Below are 25943 nucleotides of genomic sequence, written 5' to 3' on the forward strand. Positions count from 1 at the left end.
TGCCATGGGGACCCTCTGCCCACACAGGGCAGCACTTGTATGCATCGAGTGAGGTGCCTGGCACCCCATGAATGTCAGCAGGGCCATTCCTTGTGTGCCCTGGCAGGTGCCAAGTGGAAGCACCTGGGCTGAAGGCCACTCTAAGATGACCACTGGGCCTGGATGCTGGCAGGTGGCCCATCTTGTTTCCTCCCCACCACCCCCAAGCTGTGGGGGTTTCAGGTCCCATGTTGCAGGCTTTGAGGCTGCTGTGGGCTTGTTCTCAGGAGGTGGTGCTTGGTACCCCTGCACCCTGCCCCTCACCCTGGGGCTGCAGGGACAGCAGAGGACACCCCATCTGGGGGTAACTGGCCATGGTTGCTGTCCCTGCTGCCTGGGCAGAGCTGGGTCACCCCAGGCACCCTGGTTCTAGATCAGGGTTACCAGGTGGCCATTCAGTTTTTGGCATCACCATAGAGGGCCTCTCAGAACTTACCTGATAGCGCAGATTGGGGACCAGACCCCTGCCCTTGGTTCCTGGGGCCCTCACACCTAATGGAGGTGGGCAGCAGGGGCCAAGCACCCTTGGGCCAGGTTTGTGGAACCCCAAGCTCAAAGCTTTGGGAGCTGGGCATGCTGGGGTCGGTCACATGGGACTCCAGGTGGTAGGAGGAGGTGCCTTTATTGCCAGAAGCCCACCCTTCACTTAGCCTTGCCCTGGGCGGCCACAGCCTCCATGGCCTTCCGCACGGTTTCCTCGTCACCCAGGAACCGCATAGGCTTGGTGGGCTTCAGCGCCTGGTCCAGCTCATACACGATGGGGATCCCCGTGGGTAGGTTCAGCTCCATGATGGCCTGGTCGGACATCCCTGGGCCGGGGAACACAGTCCTCAGTCTGCCAGGCAGCTGCCCGCCCTCACGTGAAGCAGGCCCTGTGACCTTTCTGGGCCACAGAGCCCAGTCCGCCAGGCAGCAGCCCTCCCGCCCCCAGCAGCTGGCCACAGTGCAGATGGGGCTGAAGAAGGTCCAGCCAGAAATGAGAGACCCAAGTGGCTTGCAGAAAGTTGTGGTAAACCAGGACCTCGTGCCCCCAAACTGGAGCCACTGGGACCTGGGCCCTCGGCTTGACATCAGTCTCTTCTGGCCAGATTGATGGATGTTGGGTATTTAGAGCTTCCTAAGTTCTGGCTATCCAGAGCAAGGGTGCTCCTGACAGCTGGTTGTGGAGGGGACACCGAGAAGGGCCTCCTGTGGCCAGGAGGGGAGGCCCTGTGGGTGGAAAGGGCACGGTTTCCTGGGGAAACCTGACCCTGCCTGCCTCCGCAGCCCCTGGCCTGGAATAGCAGCTCGACCTTTGCAGTTCCGACACCCCACCCCCCAGGTCTGCGGACAGTGGGAGACTGTCGCTGGCCTCTTTGCTTCTCTCCCAGACCTATCCCTGGAAGGGACGGCCACAAGGTGGTTGTGGGGAGGTGGACTGGGGCTGGCCAGGCCGTTGGCGGGGAGCCACCTGTCTGCTCTGGCCAGCAACCTGTCGACCCCTAGAGCAGGAGGTTTGGTGCTCCCCACCCTACCTGCCTCCTTCCACTTCCCACAGTCCCAACAAGTTGCAAGGCCTTTCCGATGCTTAGACTGTCCTGAGCATCTGTGCAATGTAGAGTGCGTTCACAGGAAGCCCGGAGGAGGAGTGTGCCGTGCTGGGAGGGTATAGTCCCCCACCCACCCCCCAGTGCTCCTTAGTGGGAACCCAGTGAGGGCCAGGGGTCAGGAATGCTCCACACCTGCACTCCAGGTTTCACTGGTCTTACCTTTGCCTGGTGTGGGTGTGAGCTGGGGTCCTAGGGATGGGCATAGGCAGTCCTGGGAGCAGTCCCGCCACCCCATAGAAGGTGCTTGAGCCCCAGCAAGTGAAGTGACTTGACCAGGGTCACACAACAAATGGATGTGGACCAGACGGCCCCGCCTTTCCCCGGGCTGGGTGTCCTTGGGCAGGGCCCTCCCGCGGCTTGCCCAGGCTTGTGTCCGGGAGGCCAGGCCATTCCCAGGCCTCCCAGGCCCTACACAGGGCCTGGGCCCTTTCATCCACAGCCTTCGGCGCGACACTCATTTTCCAGTGTCCCAGGACATACACAAGCGAAACAAGTTTACAAAGTGTTTTTAAAGAATGGTCTCTCGGTCCTACCCACTGACCGTGTGAACCCCTCCCATGCGTGCTGGTGTCTGCAGAGCTGCAGGCCAGGGCGCACTTGGCTGAAATGAGGATTTGCATGCTCGCCCCCGCCCCGCGGGAGGGTGGCCTCACCTTCCAGGTGCTTGACAATGCCCCGCAGGCTGTTCCCATGGGCCGCGATGAGCACTCGCTTGCCAGCCTTGATCTGGGGGGCGATCTCCTCGTTCCAGAAGGGGAGGGCCCGCGCGATGGTGTCCTTCAGGCTCTCGCAAGTGGGCAACTCCCCGGGCTTCAGGCCCGCGTACCGGCGCTCCTGGGGGCATCCACACTGCTGTTCCCTCCCCAGATAGCCAGTGCCTCCCGCGGCCCTGGGCGCCCTTCCCCGGGCGCTGCCCCTGGACCCTCCCCTGGAGCCCTGGGCAGCTCACCTTGCTGATGGAGCCGTAGTAGGGGTGCTTCTCATCCATGGGGGGTGGCGGGATGTCGAAGGAGCGCCTCCAGATCTTCACCTGCTCCTCCCCGTGCTTGGCGGCCGTCTCCGCCTTGTTGAGGCCGGTGAGGCCCCCGTAGTGGCGCTCGTTGAGGCGCCAGGTGCGCACCACGGGCAGCCACATCTGGTCCGTGCCGTCCAGGATGGTCCAGAGGGTGCGGATGGCCCTCTTCAGCACGGACGTGTAGCAGATGTCAAACTCCATCTTGGCGTCCTTGATGGCCTGGGCCCCCCTTGCAGCCTCCTGGGCCCCCTTCTCGCTCAGCTCGGCGTCGAACCAGCCGCAGAAGCGGTTCTCCTGGTTCCAGGTGCTCTCGCCGTGCCGAACCATCACGAGGCGGTGGGTGGACATGGTGCCGGGACGAGGCGGGCTGCGAAGGGACGGCTGCCTTCCCGGGGCGCCCGGCCTTATAACCGGCCGTCCCCACCCCCACCCCGGCCAACTGCCAGGCGGCATTCCAGGCGGACAGGCGGCGGCAGGTGGCCAGTAGCAGAGCCTGGGGGAGGGCGGCCCCGAGCACCTAAAATAGCCTGGTGGCGGCCACCGGGTGGCACGGGGTGTGAAGGGCAGACGTCAGGGCCTCGGAGCCGCCACGAGAGGCGGAGACGCCGGCGGGGGCCATCAGGCAGAGGGACAAAACCTTCCCGAGCTTACTCTGGGGCCTCAGGGACGCAGCGGGGAGTCAGGTGGGGGGTGCACACTTGCCTGTGTGTGCCCGGGCGCACGTGTCTGTATGCACACGCATACAGGTAGGCTGCCTGTGGCTCCCCCAGGAATCCGGCTCCTCCCCAGCTCCCTCTGCCCTGCCCACAGGGTGAGTCCTGAGGGGGCCTCTGCCCATGGCCAGGCTGGAAGGGGCTGGGACATCCTCTCCACTAGCCGGTCCCTCAAGGGCCGGGTGGCCGCGGCAGAGCCAGTGGAGCAGGTTGGGGCCGGAGCCCTGGGGAGGGCAGTGCGTCCCTGCAGGAGGGGGCGTGAGGCAGAGCTGTGGGCAGGGGGCTGAGCTGAGCTGTTGGCAAGACACCCCGGGGAGGTGGAGGGGTCAGGCCAGAGGGGAGCGGAGGATGCCCCTGTTCTTGGCACATCTGTCCCTTAAGCCAGGCTGGCCCCTCCCAGCTGAAACCACCTTTAAGAAGAAAGAGAAACCCAGGGATCCCTGGGTGGCTCAGCAGTTTAGCGCCTGCCTTTGGCCCAGGGCACAATCCTGGAGTTCCAGGATCGAGTCCCACTTCGGGCTCCTGGCATGGAGCCTGCTTCTCCCTCCTCCTGTGTCTCTGCCCCCCCCCCCCGTGTCTATCATAAATAAATAAATAAATCTTTAAAAAAAAAAAAAGAGAAACCCTAGTCAGGCACTCCAGGGGCCTCCAGAACCAGAGGCGCTGGTTGTGGGGTTTGTGCCCAGCTCAGCAGGAGCACCCACAAGTGGTTGGTGTTGGGGGGCCAGCCCAAGACCTCTACGTTCACATTTGGGGGGGGATGAAGGCCCCTGGGGCAGGAGCTGCGGCCTCAGGAGGGAGCCCGCCCAGGGTACCTATATCCAGCCCCCCCCCCCAGCAGCCACAGCCTCACCCTGTCGCACATCTGAAAATGGAAAAGGGTGGATGGCGGACCGCCAGCTACCATGCTGAGCCTTGGGCCTGGGCATGCAAAGCCCTGGCATCTCTCCCTCCCAGCTCTGGGGCCCTCGGACAGAGACTCCACCCCAAGGCTGGCAGGTGGAGGCCACCCGCCTAGCAGTGCCACACGTGGGCCTTGCTGCTCGAGCTCGACATCTCCTGTAGGTGGCTGCTCTGTCGCCCCAACCACTGACCGGGCCTGGGGGCCAGTGGGGAGCCAGGCGGAAAGCCCAAGTTCAGTGCAAGACGAGGATGGTACCAGCCACTCCGCAGGCTCTCCGGATCCCCCCAGGCTACGAGGAACAAGTAGGTGGAGACAGGGAAGAGAGGGGCAGCCTTGGAGGAGCCCCAAAGAGCAGCGGATTCTGCTCTGGGGAGAGCATTCCAGGCGAAGGGACCAGCGAGTCAACAGGCCCCTGGGGGGCAGCGCAGCCACGGGTGCAGCAGGGGGCACCAGGGGCTGCGCGGGCACTGGAGGCACAGCTGCGTTTTTAGTCACTTGCCTCTGGGGGGGAAGTGAGGCCAGAGGGGGGGCGGAGCCCTGGGGGAGGCAGCGACTATGGGTTGGGGGAAGAGGAAGCTGCATGGCCTGGGCTGGGTGCCAATGAGGCGGCTGGAGGCTGCTGCCTGGGGGAGGGCTGGGCCTCTGGGCTGCCCCGCCCCCGGCCTTGGTGGCAGCACGACGGACCGCCCACGGTACCTGCTGGGCACATCTGCTGTGCCGGGCGGCTCAGGCACTAGGGGTGGTGAGGCCCGGGCCGTGGGGGCCTGTGCCTCCGTGAAGGGAGACAGACGGCCTGACACCTGACCTGCTGGGTTGTGGGATGAGACCGCAGAGGAGGCAGCGCGCGCCCCCCTCCACTCTCCCCTGTGGGTGCAGAGGGAACTTGGTGTGTGAGAAGTAGCAGCCGGGAGGTGGTGTGAGGAGAGGAGGTTCGAAGTTCCACAGGACCCTGACGACTTCACGGTTTGTCCGTCCTGGATTGCCCCGCTCAAAGCCTGGACGTGCACCCAGGGTGGACAGAAAGGGCTGTGGAGAAGCCCTAGGGTCTGAAAGCAGCAGTGAAGGCCCTGCAGCGTCCCCACCCCAGCTCCAGGTGATAACGTGCAGGTGGCATAGTGATGGCAGCGCCAGCCGGGCAGGCCCCCGTGACCCCGAGAGGGGAGCTACCCTCCAACCGGAGGCACGTGCCCCAGTCACCTGCCGCCTTCCCTCTGCCCCTGGCAGCCCCGGCCCAGGCCTGGGTGCAGCTGTAGGAACTGTGCCACGGGGAGGGGAATCCAAGTACCCCGGGAGCTGTGAAGGGTCAGGGCAGGTGCGGGGAGGAGGGAGATTAGGTGAGTCATCCAGGTAGTTTCTGGGCTCTGTTGAGCTGCAGTTGTGGGGTCTGGCCGTCCACGTACACTGTGGGCCCCCCGCTGCCCTGGTGAGGCCACGAGAACTACAGCTGGCACGCGACAGGTGACCTAACTGCCTGCAACACAATACAGTCAACCTTCTCCTTAGGATTTCAACAAGATCCAGGCTCTCAACATACTATTGAGAATACCTAGGACCCTTCTGCATATGGCTGTCCAATTTTCCCAACACCATTTATTGAAGAGACTATCCTTTCCCCACGGTACATTCCTGGTCCTTGGTCATAAACTAATTTACCACAACGTGTGGGTTTATTTCTGGGCTCTCTCTTCTATGTGTCTGTGTTTACACCAGTAACTGTTTTGATTACTTATGGCTTCGTATATATACACATTTGTAACTCATGTTTGTATATATATGATATGTCCATTTGAGTTACATATGTGCATATATATTTATAATATGTGACATCCTTAATACAGATTCAGGAATATTATTCAGTCATGAGAAGGAAAATCGTGCCATCTGCAACAACATAGATGAATTTTGAGGGCATTATGCTGGGTGCAATTAGCCAAATAAAGACAAATACTGCAGGGTATGACTTATATGGGGATCTTAAGAAAAAGAAAAAGGTACAGTCTATAAACCACAGAGTAGAAAAGTGATTGTCAGGAGCTGGGGGTGGGGCACATAGGGAGAGTTCGGTAAAATGGCACAGACTTTCAGCTGTCAGATGAACAAGGTCTAAGGATCTAATGTAAAGCATCGTGATTGCAGCTGATGACCCTGTATTGTAGAATTGAGATTTGTGCAGACCCGGCATAATGAAATTCATGAAAACTAAAAGACCAAGAAGAATTCCAAAATCAGCCAAAGGAAAATGATTCATTTCATGTAGGAGGGCAACTCTTTTCAAGGCTGTGGGTTTCTCACCAGAAACCACAAGGGCCAGAAGGAACCGAACAATATTCATAAACTGCTGAAAGAAGTGCAGCCTGATACTCTATACCCAGCAAAAATGCCCCTTGGGCACACCGGTGAAATAAAGATAATCCCAGATGAAGGAAAAGTAAGAGAATTCATGCCTCGAGCAGCTGCTCTGGAGGAAAATGTTAATGAAATTCTTCAGACAGAAGAGAAATGGTACCATAGGGAAACTGAGAACATCAAGAATATAGGAGGAGCAACAAAAATTGTAAAAACGCGTATAGAGGGGCGCCTGGCAGCACGGTTGGTTAGGCATCCGACTCTGGTTTCGGCTCGGGTCATGATCTCAAGCCCTGTGTCGGGCTTGGGATGCTCTCTCCCGCTCTCCTTCTGCCCCTTCTGCTTGTGCTCTTGCTTTCTTCCTAAAATGAATCTTTTTTTAAAATGTTGGGGGAGGGGGGACCCTCCATATATAGTGAAAATCAGTAACGGAGACAGAGCGGGACCTTCCAGCAGGGGACGCTCGCAGCCCTCCCAGTGAGGCCCTCCGCGGACCCCACTGGAAGAGCCCAGCTCGGCCTCCCCTGGGCCCAGCCTGGGAGGTGGGAGCCCTGCTGGACAGACTGACGGATGCTTCCCTGCACCCCCCCTCCTGCCCGCCCGCCTCAGGTTTTGCCAGCATGTGGGTCTCAGATTGCAGTTCTTTTATTCCTGAAAAAATCCATCTGTTCCTGGTAAAACAACTGGCAGTTTTTATTGTTAAGGCTAGCTACACAGAGCCAATTTTTTTTTTTTTTTTACACAGAGCCAAATTAGAGTTATAGATCTGTAATGTCATGTAAACTTAATATATTTCTTAGTTTATTTTTAAAAAGGATTTTATTTATTTATTCATGAGAGATACAGAGAGAGAGAGGCAGAGACACAAGCAGAGGGAGAAGCAGGCTCCATGCAGGGAGCCTGACACGGGACTTGATCCCGGGACCCCGGGGTCACGCCCTGGGCCAAAGGCAGACACTCAACCACTGAGCCCCCCGGGCTGCCCTATTTCTTAGTTTAAATTCAGAATTTATCACCATACAGTTTGCTGGGGGTTCCGAGGTACGCAGAGGTGATCCGCCTACAGCCTGAGGGGTAAGGAGACCTACACGGTGGGTTGGCTGCTATGTTCCACATGAAGTGCTAAGATATTAAGTCGAAGCAGGCTATGAAAAGTGTGTATATCATTCCTACACCCACTAAATACCATGTATACAAAGAAATCTAGGAAGAAAGCAGCAGGGCAGGAAAGGAGAAACAGAAAAAATGACAAAGTCTTGGGCCTAACCCCAAATCATGCTGCCCTTCCATCCATGGTGCAGGGCCTTGCCTGGGATGGGCGTGTGCTGCACACCGAGCAGAGCAAAGGAGGCTGTCTCTGCTCCTGTGCACTCCTGCTCACCCCGCCGCTCTGAGTCTTCCCCACTGAGAAGTGGGGTCCAACCACCTAGGCTCTGACACCATCTCCCTGGAGACGCGTCAGCCCCATGGATGAGGGGCTCTGTCCCACGAAACTGCCCCGCTTCGGATGCCAGACAGGTCAGCTATAAACTGGGCCTCCCACCACCCCCTCGCTGCGTTTGATAATTTGCTAGAACAACTCACAGAACTCAGGGGAACTCGATGAAACCCAGATGACAAGGCCCCCAGGGCGAGGTCCTGAAGGGTCCTGAGTGCCACTGCCTCTCATCCTCAACCCTGTGGAGCTGGGCCGAAACCACCTTCCTGGGATCTTTCTGGTGGCTTCATCACACGGCCATGACTAGTTGTTAACTGTCTCCGGAGAGCCCCCCCGCCCCCCCGCCCTCAGGATGAGGCTCCTAGTCATGGCCTGGTCTTTCTGGTGCCCATCCCCATCTTAGAGCCATCCCAGAGTCCACAGGCCCTCCCTGGGAAAAAAACAAACAAACAAAAAACTCCTTTCATCCAAGACACTTCATAGGATTTAGGAGCTCTGGTCAGGAGGTGGACAGAAAGACCAAAATATGTTTTTTGTCTTGTGTTTTTAGAGAAAGCAAGTGAGGGGGCTCCACACCCAGCACAGAGCCCAAGGCGGGGCTCAATCGCAGGGCTCAATATCATGATCCAGAGATCACGATCTGAGTCGAAATCAAGAGTCAGATGCGCTTTTTTTGGTATATTTTTTATTGGAGTTCGATTTGCCAACACATAGTCTAACCCCCAGTGCTCATCGCGTCAGGTCAGTGCCCGTCACCCAGTCACCCCAACACCCCCCCCACCTCCCTTCAACTGCCCCTTGTTTGTGTCCCAGAGTTAGGGGTTGCTCATGTCCTGTCTCCCTCTGTGATTTTTACCACTCATTTTAAGAGATGCTTAACCGACTGAGCCATCTGGGCGCTCTTCTGTATTTCTCACCGCATCAAAATATCACAGGCAAACACACTGAATTAAAGACAAGGTATAGTTTGGACGTTTTGTTTTGTTTTTTTTTTTTTTTAGTTTGGACTTTTAAAAATCACCAAATTCCATGCTGGCTTCGAGGCACTTGCTCTAAATATAATAACGCACGCTGGTTAAAGTGAGAGGTAAGCGCCCATTCCACACCGTCATCACCCAGATCCCATCACTCCTCAGACATCGGAGATGCCACCTGCTGTGAATGCACAAACACAAAGCTTCAGCACAGAACCTAGCAACAAATAAAAATGGACTATACACCACATAATTTACAGTGAGGGGTCTGCATCTGAAAGCCAATAAATATATCATATCATAGAATTTTTTTTGACAGAAACAACACATGATCACTTCAAAAGATGAAAAAAAAAAAACATTTGACGAAACCCAACCCTCCTTCCTGATGCCTGGGTTCTGGGATCGAGTCCCCCATCGGGCTCCCTGCATGGAGCCTGCGTCTCCCTCTACCTGTGTCTCTGCCTCTCTCTGTGTGTCTCTCATGAAAAATAAAATCTTTTTAAAAAAACGTAAGTTGTACACTACACAAGAAAACAAAGAAGACGTTTGTGACTTGAGGGTCAGAGACATAACCAAAATCACAAGAAACGAGAAACGGCCCACTGATAACTGGTAAACTAGACCGGCTGCTCTGAGAAATCCCCAGTAAGAAAGGAAAGCACAAGCTGCACACGCAGGAACAGCCACACGTCGCAGCAGCAAGCGTCCTGTGTACAAAGACCACAAAGAGCCTTCAAATTCATAGTAAGAAAACAATGTTTTTAAGAAATGGACAGGGGCAGCCCCGGTGGCGCAGCAGTTTAGCGCCCCCTGCAGCCCAGGGTGTGATCCTGGAGACCTGGGATCGAATCCCACGTCGGGCTCTCTGTGTGGTGCCTGCTTCTCCCTCTGCCTGTGTCTCTGCCTCTCTCTCTCTCTCTGCCTCTATGAATAAATAAAATAAAATCTTAAAAAAAAAAAAAAGAAATGGACAAAAAACTCTGACACGTCGCCAGAGTGGGGATGCCGACGGTACAGCAGTGAAACTGACACTGGGGACACAATAGGTGTGGACCAGCGTGAGCTGGCACACGGGGCCGGCGTGGCCGCTGAGGGCCACCTAGCCAGTCTTAGACCCTGGCACACGCACTAACCCCTGCATCTCACCCTTTACCCTAGATAAAGGAAGACCTATGTTCCCATGAAAACCTGTACGTCCGAGTCCACAGCGGTTCCCTCCACTGTCTGGAGGAACAAGCCCACTGTTCTCAACAGGTGCTCCGTGTGGCGCGGAACACGGCGCGGGGCGGATGAGGCCTAGCAGCCCCCCAGGGGCCCGCACAGGCCACTGCTCCTACACCACACCCTGGCAGCGAAACCACAGTGACCGCCGGCCCGCGAGCACGAGGCCACGATGGGACGGGTTGGCCCGGGCCAGCCCGACGGCGACCAGGCACACTGAAGGAAGGAGACTCCCCCTAGAAGAGTCTGGAAGGTGGGAGGGGGCTCGGGGAGGACCCTGCCCTGCTGCCCACACGAGGCGTCCGTGTCCTCCCTCCCCGCACCAGCCGACGCCTGACTTCCTCCTTGGGACTTGTACTTGCACTTGCACGCAGAGCAGTCCCTCCTGCGTTTCCACCTGGCCCTACCATTCCCAAAGAAACCCAGTCTGTTGGCACAATGACCGGCTGTTTTGCTCTCAAGGCTGGCCTGGTGGCGCTCAATAGGTCGACACAAACTGCATGCCCCAGGGTCAACCTCGCTGTGTTATTTTAATATATTCAAATGCAGTGAGTGGCCAGGGAAGGCCTCAGCTGGAGACCTGGGAGTCTGGGCAGCCGGGGCATGCCTGGGGGTGAGCAGCAGAGGGCCCTCCCTGGGAGGCATCAGCTCGCTCAGAGCACTGGGAGTGCAGAGGAGCCCCAGGGTCGCAGAGGGGGGCAGGCAGGAGTGCCAGGCCCCTGGGGGCCCCGGAGGCAGGTAGGGAACTGCTGGAGTGCCGGGAGCTGGGAGGGACAGGGACGCCAGTGACCCGCCATTCCCAGAACAGGGACCTGCCTTCTGGGAAGGGGACCTTGGACGAGCCAACGCAGAGACAGGAGGCCAGGCTGGGAGGTGGGGGCAGTGGGGCAAGCCCTCTCCCCACCCCTAGCTCCCTACCTCTGTGCCCCGCCATCCGTCTGCAGATGCCAGCAGTGACCCCAAGGACTCCTGGTGGGAAAGAGCTCCAGGTCCCAGCCCCTTTCTCGGGTCCGGGAGGCCACCATACGCCACCTCTGGCCCTGCAGCCTGCCCACCACACACGTGGTGCTGTTCCCGTCCCCACGGGCCCAGGGTCACACAGCCATGATGCCCCCTCTGTGCCCAGTGATACCCTGTGGCTTATGGGGGCCTGGGGCCCTGGTAGGTGGCCTCTGGCAGAAGCAGCCAGCGCTCTCCCAGGCACCAGTGGCACATTCAGAACACAGCTTGGTTGCTTCCACGTGCTCATTTCATTTCATCGGACTGGAAGTGGGAGAGGGGAGAAGGGAGAGGGGGGTGGGGGGGGGGAAGGTGGGCAGGACTTGGGGCCCACGGGGCCTGGGTCAGGGAGCAGGACCCCACATAGCTGGGGCTCCCAGTCAGGGGCCAGAGGGCATGGGGGGGGGCCTGGGTCTCTTCTCCCTGGAGCCCACAGGGCCTGGCTTGCTGGAGCTGAGCGGAGCAGAGGAGCAGAGCGGGCCGGTGGGTAGGTTCAGGCATTTCTCTGCTCCGGGGGAAGGTACTCAAGGCCCAGGTGCCTGAATATGTCTTCCTCCGAAGCTGCGTGGAAAAGCATCTTCTGCAACAGGAGTGGGGGTGTTAATGCCTGGGAGCCCCCCACCCCACTCTGCTGGCTTCCTTGAGAAGGGTGGGGGGATGGGGTAGGGGAAGGGGGAGGGGAGGGGGAGGGGAAGGGCAGTGGAACCCAGCAGGCTCCTCTCCCAGGCATCCCTCCCCAGGCATCCCCCCAGCAGGCTCCTCCCCCCACATCCTCCCCCAGTAGGCTACCCCCCAGCAGGCTCCTCCCCCAGGCATCCTCCCACCCCCAACACACCTGCTCTGGATCAAAAAGCCCGCAGCTGTTCAGCCACAGCCCCCTCTCCTTCCGGCAGAAGCGGCGCAGCTCCCTCTGGAAGTGCTGTGGGGAGAGCAGGAGTGGCAGCGCCGCTCATGTGCCCCAGGCCCGCTCCGCAGCATGCACCCTACCTTGGAGCCTGTCCAGCCCAGCAGGGCGAAGGGGAGCCGGCTGATGGGGACCGCCACCAGGTCCACCCGCACAGCCTTCCGGGTGGGGCAGGGCCCCTGGGTGCTCCCCACAGGCACCCCTGAGGGCTGCGGCAGGCCGAGAATGCAGAAAGTCCTCTCAAAGGCATCCATGGGGTGGCTCTGGCGGGGCGGGGGCTCGGCGTGTCCGCAGCCACCTCGGTGGTGCTGCTGGTACAGGACGAGGCCCTGCGGGGACAGCAGGCATGGCAGCCACCGTGGCATGGGGCTGGGGGCCAGGAGCCAGGGCCAGGCCTCACACTCGGGACAGGCCCGGGAGCCCCTCACCTGCTTCTCCAGACACTGCATCACTTTGGGCAGCAGCCCCGCCTCCCGGCCCTCCTGGGGGTGGCTGAGGAGCAAGTCCACGTCGTGGCCCTGCAACTTCCCCCTGAGGGGGTCCGGTCTGAGCTGCGGGCCACCCCGGGGCTGTAGCTTCAGTGTCCTCCCGAGTCCTGCCGGTGGGGAAGGCCCTCCCTCCGTGGCTGGCCTCTGGTGCCTTTGCGGGGGAGGACCAGGGCCATGGCTGGGGACACCAGATCCCTCACCTCCGGAAGCCACCAGCCAGCGTCACGGTGGCCCCAGGCAGGATGGGCGCCACAGCTGCCTTCACCAACTGCAGCAGCGCCTCGGCGTCGGGCCGCTGGACTGGGGTGCTCAGGTCCCGGTAGTGCTGGAGCCCTGAGGACAGCACAGCTCTCCTGACCTTCCAGGCCCCACCAGCTCGCGCTCTCCACCGCCCCTCCTCCCTTTTCCAGAGCAAACTCTCCCTTGGAGGGGCCTGTAGATTCACGTGCAGCAGCCGAGGGGAAAGCCAGAGGCCCCCTGTGCCCCTGTCCGGCTCTCCCACCAGCAGCACCCGGCCTGGCAGGATGCTGAGAGGGATGCAGCCACAATGCACCCTTTGAATGCCTCGGTTTCCCATCCATAAAAGGGACCAGAAAGTGATAAAGACGTGGAGGTGGCAGCTGTGCACTCAGGGAGCCCCCTCACTGGGCCCTGGGCCCTCTCAGCACCTGCCTGAGGGTGGCTGCTTCCGCACTTAGGAGAGGCCCGAGAGGGGGAGCCACAGCCCTTGGCAGCCCTTGGCAGTGTGGGCTCTCAGTAAGTGCTGCTGGCAGTTCCCTCTTCACCACCAGTGGTGACATTGCCCGATGTTCCACTGGACACAGGATTCCATGAGTCTCAACCCCCTCCAGCCTGAGGGAAGATGCTCGATGAAGTGGTGGGTGCGGGGCTGTGGGACACCTTGGGCAGGCCCCCAACCCCGGCCACGTGGAGAGAACAGAATGCGATAACACCTGCTACCCGCTGGCTCGCACGGAGAAACTCACAGACCCCGTGCTTCACAGCGAACTGAGCCTCAGAGAAGTCGACCTGCCTAGTAAGTGGCTGAGACAGGCCTCAACCCAGAGCTGACAAGCTCTCAGGTGCCACCTGCTATGAGCAGGCCCCGTCCTGAACCTCTCCCGTCACACAGGTCCCTATGCCATCAGTAGGCGTGCCAGGACACCAGCCCCACAGAGCACGGGCCGATCAGACACAGCCTTCCCTTCCTGGAATCAGGAGTAAAAGGCCCAGGCCTGGCCCTGGTCCAAGTCCAACCAGGAGGTGAGAAGGTCTCAGCAGCCACGGTGCTGTCCCTGTCCACTACGAAAAGGCTGCAATGGATCTTGACCCCACTAGGTGGGAACCAGGAAGCCCAGCTGAGGGGCCTGCGTACCACCAGGGCCCCGGGGCCTCATCCTTTCTGAGGCTCACCTGCTTTCTGCTGCTGGGTCAGCCTCTGGGGCTGCTCCTGGAGGCTGTCCAGGGTCCGCAGCCCTTCCCGGTACCACCGGTCAGCAGTCTTTACCCCAACGCCGAAGATCCCCATGAAAAGCTGTTTGGTGGATGAGCACAGCATGGTCAGGAGGAAGCACAGGCTGGAGCTGGAGTCACTGCCTGGCCACAGGGAACCACACCACGGGAGCTACCTCTCATCAGGGCGGCTGGCCCCACACGGCTCTCCCACAAAGGGTGGGCCCACACCTCAGTGCCAGCAAGTCACCTCTTTCCTCGCCAGCCACGGCTTATTGGTCAGAGGTAGGCACCTGCCCCAGCCAATCCCCTCCCTGGAAATTTTTGGAAGCAAAACAGAAGGTCAGGTCTGTGCAGTGGTGGAGGCCATAACCCAGGGAAGGGGAGCCTCCTACGGCCAGGTCTCTGTGGGTGGAGGCAGCCAGCGTGCAGATAGGAGGAGGAACCTGGTGGCATTGGGGGCCGCGAGCCCTGCCCATCTTGGGCTATGCTGGCCATCGCCGCCTCCCTCCTCTAAACCAGGAGCTCGGGTCCCGACAGAAACCATGCTCAGAACAACCTAACCACGCTGCTGACGGCAATAAACTCCTAACTCTCAATCTCCTCTCTATGGGTCTGGGCACCCGCTAGGCACCTACCTGGGACCCTCCGTCCTTCATATGTGGCTCCCTCTCTGAAGCCCCTGTTGGCCCTCACGACATTCTGGGCCACCTCCCAGAGCCTGCTGACCCTCCCTGCCAGGGAAGCCCCACGCCCTCAATGGGGGCTGACCAGACAGGTGTCAGAGCAGTGTGACTGAGGTGGCCAGAGACTCTGGCTCACCAGGTCAGCAGCGGCAGGAACAGTGGAAGGTGTGCTGTGACACAGGCAGGGCGACAAGCAGGGTGTGAGATCACAGGGAGGCAGGGCAAGGATGAGCACCCCATAGACTCAAGTGTTTCCATGACCCTCCAGAAGGTTAAGTTCCGTCCGGTAGGCTGTGTTTAAGGTGCCGGAGCATACGATACACTGGAGCATATTCCACTGATGGTCCAATGAGAACAGATGGTTCTGAGCGATCGACAAAATTCCCTGTCTAAACCCCAGCTTCTCCTTGCCCATCCCGGCTTGGCTGCCTCGCGCATATCGGGTGTCAGCCTAGCTGCCACTCCTTGGCGAGACCTCCTCTGACCCCTGGGCGCCCCTGCTCACCTCCTGGATAGGGTTGGAACTGTGCTGTCATCTGGGGGAGGCTAGTGGGCTCCAGGTCCCTGCTGGGCTCCCCACTGCACATACCTTCATGGTTTGGTACCGCTCCGAGAGCCGGACTCTCTCTACCTCCTCACACACTCCCTGTTCCAGCAGCTCCTACGGACAAGGCACAGGTCTCAGCCTGACTGCAGACCAGAGCTGGGCCCCTGGGACCAGGCGCTGCATCCCCGCAGGGTCCCGGGAGGCAGCAATGCTCCTGGCCTCACAGCCCCGGGGTCCCGGGAACACAAATGACCAGGCCTGGGACGTGTAAACCGTGGCTTTTCAAGACATAGCTGGTGTATTCAATGGGACTTCATTCAAAAGCTTAGCTGACTTCAAGAGTCTGTTTGGGGCTGCATGTACTCCCCAAGTGGTAAGTGTGCCATCAGCTGGTCTAGCTTCACAGGACACATCAAGGATGTCATATCTTGGATCCTTAAATACTTCCTATTTTAAAAAGAAATGCTCCAAGGCAGGGTTTCCCTCCACCATTGCAGACGGCGGGGCCGATGCCCAGTCCTGCCGGTCCCTCCCAGCCACCGGGTGTGGGCTGCACTTACAGAGGAGGACTCGGAGGGTGGCTGGCCCCAGCTGGAAGCCAGCCTCCATAGGGCACTCAGCCTCTGACCACCTGTGTCATGACCCCAGGCCACCTCTGGCCTGCATTCCTGATCCACCCCTTAACTGTACTGAGCACCTACCTGGACGACCCTGCGGGAGTGTTCCCCAAAGTGCGGCAGCCCCTGCAGCTGGCTCAGGGCCGTGACCGGGCTTGGAAGGGCCTTGAGCACTGCAGCTGCCCTACGGAAGGAGAGGAAGCGGCCCTCGCTGCCCTCAAAGCCTGCGGCCTCCGCCAGCATCTCCAGGGCCTCCTGCAGGGAGAGGCTGTTAGTGAAGGGCAAGGGTGCCTCACTCCCCACCCTCTAGCTCTCAGCCACCTGTCCCCAGGCTGGCACGGGCCTGCTCCCACCCCAGGGATGCTGGGAACCCAAGGCTCACAGAGAGGCTGCTGTTGTGGTGTGTGAGGGGTGTGGGCCGCTGGCAGGCATAGGGCAGCATCCTCGCTGGGCAGGGCAGCCCTTTCCTGGGCGCAGCCACCTGTGGACAGGCCATACAGAGGCCACTCAGAGGCTGCCCCCAGACCCTGGCCTCTGACAGGGACAGGAAGCACAGAGGCAGCCCTGCCCTGCCGAGCTGGCTGAGGAGGGGCTCTTCCCCCAGAGCAGTACAGATGCCGCCTGCGGACTCTCACAGAGGACTGTCCCTGTCCCTGCGCACAATGCATGCGCTCCACCTCCGGAACCCTGCCAATCATGCACCAGCAGTGCACGTCATCCCCACCTCACAGACAGGGACATGGGCTGGGGGCCCACAGGCGGAGCCAGGGCGGCACCGCGGGCAGCCCTACTCTGAGCCCACCCCTGCATCCCCTGGCTCTGCATGCCCAGGAAGCGCTGACCGGGGGGCAGAGGCCACAGACCCACAGCACTCCGAGGACAGCCTCCTGCTGGTCCTGGCGCTCTCTCACCTGGGGTTACTGTCTCACTACTTGAGCAAGAAAGGCCTGAAAATGCTAAAAACAAGTGGACCCCAGGAGCTTACACCAATGACAGGAGCAGAAACCAGGAGGGCCTGGCCTCCCAGGGCCCCTGTGGTCTCTGCACTACCCCTACCCCTCGCCTTACCTGAAGCCAACATGTCGCCCGTCCCACCGAGCTACAGCCTGCACCCAGCCACCCAGCTTACCTCCAGGCGGTGCCGGCACTCCACGGGTACCGGCTGCCCGGCTGCCATGCTTTCTGTGAACCAGCTTATGTCCAGCAGTGCCGGGCGGGAGCATCGCTGGGGAGAGGCTGTGGCCGCCCTGTGCTCCTGCCAGTGGCTGGCCTCCTCTGCTGAGGTCTGTTCCATCACCACGTGTGTCACCTCAGAGCTAGGCAGGGAGAGAAGTGAAGACCAGAGGTCCCTGTCCACCCTGCTCCGTGCCACCAGGCCTTCACTTACTGTCCCCTCTGCCTGGCAGGCACCCCTTCTCGCAGATGGACACCCCTGCAATCCCAGCCCCCACAGAGCTGCGGTTCTCTGCTCTAGCTGTGATCACAGGCCCAGCCCATGCTTCTGCTAACTTGTCTGTTCTCCTCTCCCCTGGCCCCCGAGAAAGGAGTTCCTTAGGGGGCAGGACCAAGGGACCTTCATCTGAGTGCTGGACCCAGACTACTTGGGTTTGAACCCCAGCTCTGCCACATACATGCGGTGAGCCCTTGGGCGGGTCACTTCTCTGTGCCCTGATTTGCTCCCTTTTAAAGCAGATTAACAGCACCTTTACTGTGTAGCATGGTTACAATGATTAAACAAGCTAATAAACAAAAGGGCTTAGCACACAGCACACTAAACTTTTCAAAGCGGGTATAACCATGGGGAATGGTTGAACGAATGAGTGAGTGAGTGAAAGAACGAATGAGCGGCAGGGCGAGCAGCTGGGGCACTGGCCCCTGGTTTGTTTGCTCTTTCACCTTCAAACCTAAGGGAACCCATTTCCTTAACCTCAGCAGTGTCTCTGTGGCTGATTTTTGCCGATCTTGGAGCCTCACTCCCACCACTGTCTCAGCCAGGAGGAGAGAGGGCAGTTTGGCTAACAGGGCAGCAAGACGGGTTCACCCAGGGCAGAAGGCCGTGAGCCAGGGGGCCCTCTGCCACCGCACACACCCGTCTCGGTCTTCAGGAAGCTTCTGGTAGGTTCTCTCCTTGTCCTACAGAGCACTCCTGGCCGAGGCGCTAGCACACTTTTATGGAAGAGGGTATTGAGAGAAAAGCCACAGAAGCATGAAGTGCCAAGGTTAACTTGGACTCCAAAGTCTCAGGTGCCCCTCTGCCCTGGGGGTCAGCTGCCAGGTGAGTCATTTTGGGTTTCAATGGTCTGAGCTGAAAAGAAACACCACTTGTGAAAGTGGCTGGTAACTTGCAAAGTTCTGAGCAGGGCACTTTGTACTGAGGCCCTCAAACCCACAGCCAGGGTGTGGGGCCTGCGGGTGAGGCCACACCCACAGAGTCCCTCGTGAGCGCCGCCCCCAGGTGCCCCCCCCCCCGCGGAAGACGCCCCAGGCAGGTGCCCGCCTCCCGCCCCGGGGCCGCAAGGTTCTCCTCCAGCGCGCACCTGTAGGCATCCAGGACCCGGAAGCCCTTGGAGAGCGCCAGGCGCGTGAGGAAGGCCCGGCGGCTGCGGCCCATGTGTGGCTCGGCCAGGTAGATGGCGACGCCGGGGAAGCGCGCCTCGGAGGAGGCAGGGTCGCCGGGGGCCCCGACCTGCGCTCGCCGCCGCTTCGGGAGCATCCTGTCTCGGCCGCGGGCAGGCGCCGGAAAAGGCACGCGGAAATCGGAAGAAAGGCGGCGAAGGCCGCTGGAAGGGGAAGCGGCACCTGAGGGTCCCGGCGAGCAGGCCTCCCCCATGCAAATCAGGCCGCTCCGGGCCCGCCCACGCTCCCCGGGATCCCGTCGGCGCGGCGCCCGGGCTCCATGCAAATAGCGCCGGAGGACGCGCCTTATATGCAAATGACTCGTGGAGGGACTGGGAAGTGCGCGGGCGCGGGGCGAACGGGGCGAACCGGGCGGGGCCGGGATGGAGCCAGTGAGTGCGGGGGCGGGGCCGGGGTGGAGGCAGTGAGCGCGGGGGCGGGGCGGAGCCAGTGAGCGCGGGGGCGGAGCCAGTGAGGGCGGGGCCGGGGCGGGGGCCAGTGAGGGCGGGGCCGGGGCGGAGCCAGTGAGCGCGGGGCCGGGGCGGAGCCAGTGAGGGCGGGGCGGAGTCAAGGCGGAGCCAGTGAGGGCGGGGCCGGGGCGGAGCCAGTGAGCGCGGGGGCGGGGCCGGGGCGGAGCCAGTGAGGGCGGGGCCGGGGGCGGAGCCAGTGAGCGCGGGGCGGAGTCAAGGCGGAGCCAGTGAGCGCGGGGGCGGGGCCGGGGCGGAGCCAGTGAGGGCGGGGCCGGGGGCGGAGCCAGTGAGCGCGGGGCGGAGTCAAGGCGGAGCCAGTGAGCGCGGGGGCGGGGCGGAGCCAGTGAGTGCGGGGGCGGGGCCAGGGCGGAGCCAGTGAGCGCGGGGGCTGGGGCGGGGCGGAGCCAGCGGGGGCGGGGCCGGGGCCGGGGGCGGGGGGTGGCGTGGGTCCCCGCAGGGGTGCTGTGCAGTGAGGAGAAAGTCATGGGGACCCGCGGGGGTGGGTGGGAGCAGAAGGTTGGAATAGGCTGGACTGGTCTTCCCGTGGGTGGTGTGGGTACCACTGGCTGGCCGTTTGGAAAAATAGAAGCTGGCTTCCTCTGTCGGTCCGCAAGAGCAGAATAAAATCCAGATGGATGAAACATCCACATCCAAGAGGAAGCAAACTCGTCCTGGAAAGTGGACGGATGTTTTATGGTCAATCGCAGTAACCCTGGAGAAGTGGAAGAAGAGAATGGCAGACGTGACCGTATGCAAATTGAAAATGTGATAAAATTTAAAATTAAAAGGCAGGCAGGGGAGGAGGGGGGAGTGTGTGATGTATTTTGAAATCGTCGAATTCCTGTCATTGTGAAACTGTCCACAGACCAATAAGAAAAAGACAATGAGGGCAGCCCGGGTGGCTCAGCGGTTTAGCTCCGCCTTCAGCCCAGGGCGTGATCCCAGAGTCCCGGGATCAAGTCCCACGTTGGGCTCCCTGCATGGAGCCTGCTTCTCCCTCTGCCTGTGTCTCTGCCTCTCTCTTTCAGTCTGTGTCTCTCATGAATAAATAGATAAATCTTTAAAAATAAAATAAAAGTATTTCCTTCCCTCTGAATGTCCTCTGCCTCTGGCCAGGAGGTAGAGGCAACTTCTAATGACCCATCACATCCTAATGCTACAAATGCTGGGCAACTTGCAAAACTGAGGAACACAGGGCCTTCTACAGGCCCTGGGAGGCCTTGTGAGGGGAGGAGGACCCTCCACGCCGACGGAGTGGAGACCTAAGCCCTGTGAGCAAGGCTGCAGGACTGCGTGTGAGGTGCTATCTTTCCCTGGACCACTGGGTCACCACTGCCTGGCCCGCTGGGAAGTGGAAGCCTTAGCCCTCTCCTTCCACTAAAGCTGCCTGGGGGATTCCCAGACTACCTCAGTCCCCAACCTCAGAGACTGTCCTCATGCTGAGACCACCCGTCAAAACGTCAGAGAGGCCCTTGCAGCCTCGCTGGGGGCTGCAGTCCCCCACTTGCTCTGCTCTGTGGCTGTCTCACTCACTCTTGCCCGGACATATGAGTTTGCATTTTTCCAAGATGAATCCCATCTAGCCATTTCCTGTTTCCATTTCCAGCTCAGAGAGGTCCCTGGGGGTGATCTTTCCACCCACATGACCTTCACAAAACCTCCCCGTGGACCACCTTCTCAAAAACTCGTTTTGGTGCTTTTTGCACCTGCCCCTGGCCTGTGGGGCCGGGGCCCTGCCCAGGCTCTGGGGCCCACCCCTCCTCTGGGTTCCTGGCTTTTGGAGCTGTTTGCCAGCAGCATTCCAGGAGCGCATGATCAGACTGCTGATGCTGCTGGCCGGGTGGTTCTGGCACTTGTCCTGGGCCTTCCTGAGCTTCCCTCTACACCACGGTGGCTGTGGGGTACCTGCTGTGTTAGCTCAGGTGGGTGTAACATAATTCTACACCAGAAGCTTGAATGACAGACACTTCTCACAGTCTGGAGGCCGCAAGTCCAGCATCAAGTACAGGCAGGCCGACTTCATTCTGAGGCCTCCTGTCAGCACCCACGGCCTGTTCCTGAGCTGCGAGGAGACACAGCAAGAGAGAGATCTCCACCTCGCCATTCGCCGCTAATTCCATTCAATCAGGACCCTACCCTTAGGACCACATTTAACCTTATTGCTTCCTAAAAGCCCTATCTCTGAATATACTCACATTGGGGGTTAGGGCTGCAGCATGTGAATTTGCGGGGTGGAGGAGGAAGACACAATTCAGCCCACGGCACTTTGCATTTTCACATCCCACGATAAACCAAGTGGCTTAAAACGAGAGAACTTTATTCTCTCCCAGCTCTGGAGGCCAGAGTTCCAAGATCAAAGTGTAAGCAGGGCCATGCTTCCTGTGGGGGCTCTAGGAGAGGACCCTTCCTGACTCTTCTAGCTTCCAGTGGCTCCTGGGAGGGCTAGGCTGGTGACTGCCTCGGCCCATCCCTCCGTTCCTCTATTCTTTTCTTTTTTAAGATTTTATTTAGTCATGAGAGACACAGAGAGAGAGGGAGACACAAGCAGAAGGAGAAGCAGGCTTCCTGCAGGGACCCCCATGTGGACTCCGGTGCGGCACTCGGTCCTGGAACTCCAGGCAGACGCTCAACCGCTGAGCCACCCAGGTGGCCCCCTCCCTTCATCTTTTCTGATGAAGGCCCCAGTCATTGAGGTTAAATAAAGCCTGCCCTACCTAATTCAGGGTGACCTCATCTTGAAATTTCTTATCTTAATGACACCTGCAAAGACTCTTATTCCAAATAAGGTCCCATTCTGAGGTTCCAGGTGGACATAACTTGGGGGCACCACCGTTCGACCCACCACTCTGAGTCTACAGCTCTGACCTGGGCTCAGCTCTGGGTTCTGCTAATGGACTCTGTGGCCAACCTTCCCTGATCTGCAAAGATCTGTCAGAGCCACAGGATTTCATTTCTGACGGGAATAGATGTGTTAGTGCTAGGGGCTGTGGCTTGCCAAGGGCCTGGAACATTGTATACCAAGAAGAGACGCTTTGCTTCTGAGAAACCATACTGCCTTTTTTTGGGGGGGGGGAGGGGTTGCTGACTGGATGGTGCCTTAGCCCATCTGGGCCACTATACTAAATATATAGCTGGTGGCTTATAAACAGTAGATGTTTACTTGTCAGGGTTCAGGAGTCTGGAACTGCAGATTCAGTGTTGGGGAAGGTTGCACCCTTCTCGCTGTGTCCCCACACGGTGGAAGGGGTGAAATAGGGCACCTCGTTCATGAGGGCCCTGATCCCATCCTGGAGGGCTCCACCCTCATGACCTCATTACATCTCAAGGCCCACTTTCTGAATCCAGCACCATGGGTGTCAGGATTCCAACCCGTCAATCTGGGGGTGGGGGTCAGGGGGACACAAACAGAGTCTGTGTAAGAAGGAGGTAGGGGAGTGGGAGGCCTCAGGTCAGGATCTGGAGAGGCCAGAGGGTAGAGGACAGCCTCTGAACCCCCAGCCCTGCAACCACAGGAACTGGGCCTGAGCGTGATGGCCTAGAGGCTCGTGGTTCAGTGCACTTCTCTGGGTTCATCTGGCCAACCAGCCCTGGCTCAGTGGGGCACCAGAGTGGGGAGCTAAGGGGTTATGGGAAGAGGGACATTCGCTGACCCAAATTCCATCACAAATGGACAAAATTGTCTACTCTTCCCACCACAGTTTATTTCATTTATGTAATGACAAGATATAAGGTCACTCTGCTCTTGAAGGAGTTTGACAGCCATCAGTGAAGGGAGACCTCGCGGAGACGGAGCTGGACCTTCCAGCAGGGGACGCTCGCAGCCCTCCCAGCGAGGCCATCCGCGGACCCCACTGGAAGAGCCCAGCTCGGCCTTCCAGGCCGGACCTGGGAGGCGGGAGCCCTTCTGGACAGACAGACGGACAGACAGACGCTTCCCTGCAGGCCCCCCGCCCCCGCCCCGCCACCTCAGGTTTTGCCAGCGTGTGGGTCTCAGATTGCAGTTCTTTTATTCCCGAATAAACCATCTGTTCCTGGTAAAACAACTGGCAGTTTTATTGTTAAGGTTAACAGAACCAACGTCCTTTATTTAGATATCGTCCCATTTACGACTGTTATCACTGAAATAAAACACAGAAAGCATGATTGGGCGTTCCAGTACTGGCTTCACGGAGAGCCCTGGGCTGGCAAGTTGAGCTGAATGGCCAAGGTCGCCTTGGAGAGCAGCCCGCAGGGTGCAGGGTCTTGAGAGGTCAGACAGGGAGGCAGCAGATGGCCCCATGTTGTGGGACAGGTCAAGGTCAGAATCCGCCCTCCGTCCTTCCCCAGAGGAAGACAGGTGGGGGGGCTGCAGCTCAGGGGACGTCTAGGTCAGCGCCCTGTGCGGTTGGAAAGGGATGGGGTCTGGTGCCATGGTGGGGGGTCCTCACAGGTACACTGTGACATTCACGGTCAGCGTGGAAGAGGCCACATGCTGTGCCCTTTACTAGTTACGGTGTACACTGTTCTCTTCCCAGGCACAGAATCAGTCCTCCCGTCACGTTCCCACCTTACAGATGGAGAAATGGGTGTGGAGCTGAAGTACTGTTTCCAAGGTCACAGAGACACAGCCATGACTGAGACACTGGTTGCTTGACTGCTGAGGCATCCTCTCAGCAAATCATGCTGTGAGCACGCTCTGGCCTGAGTACCATGGGCACGGCATACTGGACACACAGCAGTCTCTGCCTTTGTTGCATTTTAGTGGAAGTAAGGCGGTATCAGTGCTGCTGTAAGCCACCCAGCTCTGGGGCCGCTTGTTACGCAGCAACAGATAGCTGCTACGATGATGGGGAGTGCCGACAGGCAGAACCAGGCCACGGAGGCAGAGGGAGGCTGTGGATGTGTGTGGCTGGGGTGGGAGCTGCACTCCGAGGCGAGGAGGCACCCGGTGGGGGTCTGGGTGCCAGGAAGAGCAAGCACCTGTGTGGCCCGCACAGAGGATGCAGGGGAGGGTCAGAAAGGGAGGCCCTTTGGCCACAGGAAGGTCTTTGACTTTTACCCAGAGGAGAGGCTTTGAGCAGGGGCGGGATGGGACCCCACTCAGGTTCCACAAGCCCATGCTGCCGTCCAGAGAGGATGGAAGAGAGCAGACCCCTCAGAGGCAGGCTGGAAGGCATGGGACCAGTGTGAGGTGTGTGAGTAGAGCGGACAGGATGATCGGCAGGTCGGATCTGGCTGTCAGAGAGGAAAAGGGCCACCTGCGCTGGCTGCTGAAAGGCTGGCTTGCCCTGTCCAAAGCAGCTCAGGAGTGGGGCTTCAGACTGGCTTTTGGGATCCCACAGAATCCAAAGGAGGGGTGCAGGGTCCGGTGTGGAAGCCCAGCCCTCTGCAGGTGTGGTCTGCAGGTCAGGGAGCAGGAGGTCACCTGCAGTGGGGACAGATGCTGGCCGTGTGTGGACACTGAACCAGGGGCCTCGTCCACTGTGAAGAGCAAGACTGTTCCCAGGGCATCGGGAGAACTGGGCAAGCCGCTGTCCTAGAAACCAAGTGGACAGGCGTGAGTGGTTGTGTCAGGCTCCCAGCGGGTCACCTGAGGTGAGGATCGAGGGCGTGAGGGTGGGTGGGGGCCTGACCCCGTAGCCCCTCTGACAGGGAGTGTGGCTGGGCCTGGCCTGCCCTCGCCTCCCCCAATGCCCCGCGTCCTCCGCCCTCTCCAGGTGCTGCTGGGTTTCATCACCAGTTACCTGGGCAGCCTAATGGGCCTAGGTCCTCTTTTTTTTTTTTTTTTTTAAAGATTTTATTTACTCATGAGAGACACTCACAGAGAAGCAGAGACCCAGGCAGAGGGAGAAACAGGCTCCATGCCTTGGAGCCCAAGGCAGGACTCGATCTCGGGTCTCCAGGGTCACACCCTGGGCTGAAGGCGGCGCTAAACCGCTGAGCCACTCGGACTGCTACAGCGCCCTCCGGCATCAGGTGACATGTCACTGTCACAGAGGGATACAAGGGACAGGACGATTGCTCTCTGCACAGGGGCCTTTCTCGGGTCCTGATTCAAACAAACAGGCTGGAGGAAGTAGAATGCGTGGAGCAACTGGGGAGGGCACACAGGTTGCTAGTAGCTTTGAATGTGGGAGGAATTGTGGTCAGGAGTGATTGTAGGTTGTGTTAAGCAGAGGCAGAGGAGTCCTGTCTTTTAGAGGCGCGCACAGAATGTTTCCTGGTGAAGTCATAGGATGTCTGGGATTTGCTTCAAATGGTGCTGAGTAACGGGTGGACACAGGGAACAACACGGGCCACGAGCTGATACCTTAGACGCTGGCGATGGGTGGAAATTCAGCGTGTGGTCTCTCCAGGGGGGCATATGTCTGAGAGTTTAATGATGACACGTTTCTTATGCATGGGCATGCGCATGATGAGATTAGTGCTCTCCTGAGCTCATCAATGCCTGGGACATTCTGATGTGGATGGACTCTGTGTTCCCGCGTGATTGGGGAGGAGATAGAGACGCACGGAGCCCTAGTAACGTGCCGGCCTTGTGCCACTGGTGAACCGCAGTGTCCAGGTGCTGTCCTGGAAGAGCACCTGGGCCTCCTTTTCTCTGCCACGACCTCTGCCACCCACCCTGAGCAATTCTCCAATGCCGGCTGGGTGCCCTGCAATTCACCTCAGCCCCAACCCTACAGGCAGGCTGCAGCTGTTACAGGAGACCCTACAGGTTCAGGGCTCAGCCTCGCCCTGAAGTCCAGGTGCTTCTGTGCTTCTGACTGACTGGCTGTACATTGAGGTCCCCTGAACCCCTTCTTGATTTGACCATTTGTTAGCCTGACTCACAGGACTCAGGAAAAAGTTTCCCTGCGAGATTCCTTGTCACAAAGGATAGTAAAGGACAGGGATGAAGGCCAAATGAAGGCCCAGGACAGTACTGCCAGCCGATTCTGGT

General features: G+C 59.4%; 2 protein-coding genes across 10 annotated transcripts; both read right to left on the minus strand.

The window, feature by feature from the left end:
• Positions 1 to 645: 645 nt before the first annotated feature.
• On the minus strand, positions 646 to 3157 carry PGAM2 (phosphoglycerate mutase 2). Of its 2 annotated transcripts, none has more exons than XM_025433444.3 (3): positions 2578 to 3157; positions 2282 to 2462; positions 646 to 848 (listed from the first exon to the last, which is right to left on the minus strand). In XM_025433444.3, exons 1-3 carry the CDS (start codon positions 3094 to 3096, stop codon positions 682 to 684), a joined length of 867 nt encoding a protein of 288 aa, XP_025289229.2. In that variant the 5' UTR covers positions 3097 to 3157; the 3' UTR covers positions 646 to 681. The 2 variants fall into 2 exon arrangements, with proteins under 2 accessions (XP_025289229.2, XP_048951055.1); XM_049095098.1 differs by having other exon boundaries at positions 2282 to 2459; positions 2578 to 3127.
• Positions 3158 to 9018: 5861 nt separating this feature from the next.
• Positions 9019 to 18933, minus strand: POLM (DNA polymerase mu). 8 transcript variants are annotated; one of them, XR_007402763.1, is made up of 12 exons: positions 18473 to 18930; positions 17065 to 17251; positions 16318 to 16416; positions 16020 to 16190; positions 15361 to 15432; positions 14047 to 14167; positions 12834 to 12966; positions 12574 to 12676; positions 12229 to 12474; positions 12077 to 12160; positions 11161 to 11821; positions 9019 to 9945 (listed from the first exon to the last, which is right to left on the minus strand). XR_007402763.1 is itself a non-coding variant. In XM_025433450.3 (11 exons), the coding sequence occupies exons 1-11, from the start codon at positions 18763 to 18765 to the stop codon at positions 11735 to 11737; spliced, it is 1596 nt and encodes a 531-aa protein (XP_025289235.1). In that variant the 5' UTR covers positions 18766 to 18930; the 3' UTR covers positions 9019 to 11734. The 8 variants fall into 8 exon arrangements, 7 of the variants coding, with proteins under 7 accessions (XP_025289235.1, XP_025289239.1, XP_025289240.1 ...); XM_025433450.3 differs by having other exon boundaries at positions 9019 to 11821; XM_025433454.3 differs by lacking the exon at positions 18473 to 18930 and adding an exon at positions 18025 to 18374 and having other exon boundaries at positions 9019 to 11821.
• Between the last annotated feature and the right edge of the window lie 7010 nt (positions 18934 to 25943).

The sequence above is a fragment of the Canis lupus genome, chromosome 16, assembly GCF_003254725.2.
Source record: "Canis lupus dingo isolate Sandy chromosome 16, ASM325472v2, whole genome shotgun sequence".
Taxonomy (NCBI): domain Eukaryota; kingdom Metazoa; phylum Chordata; class Mammalia; order Carnivora; family Canidae; genus Canis; species Canis lupus.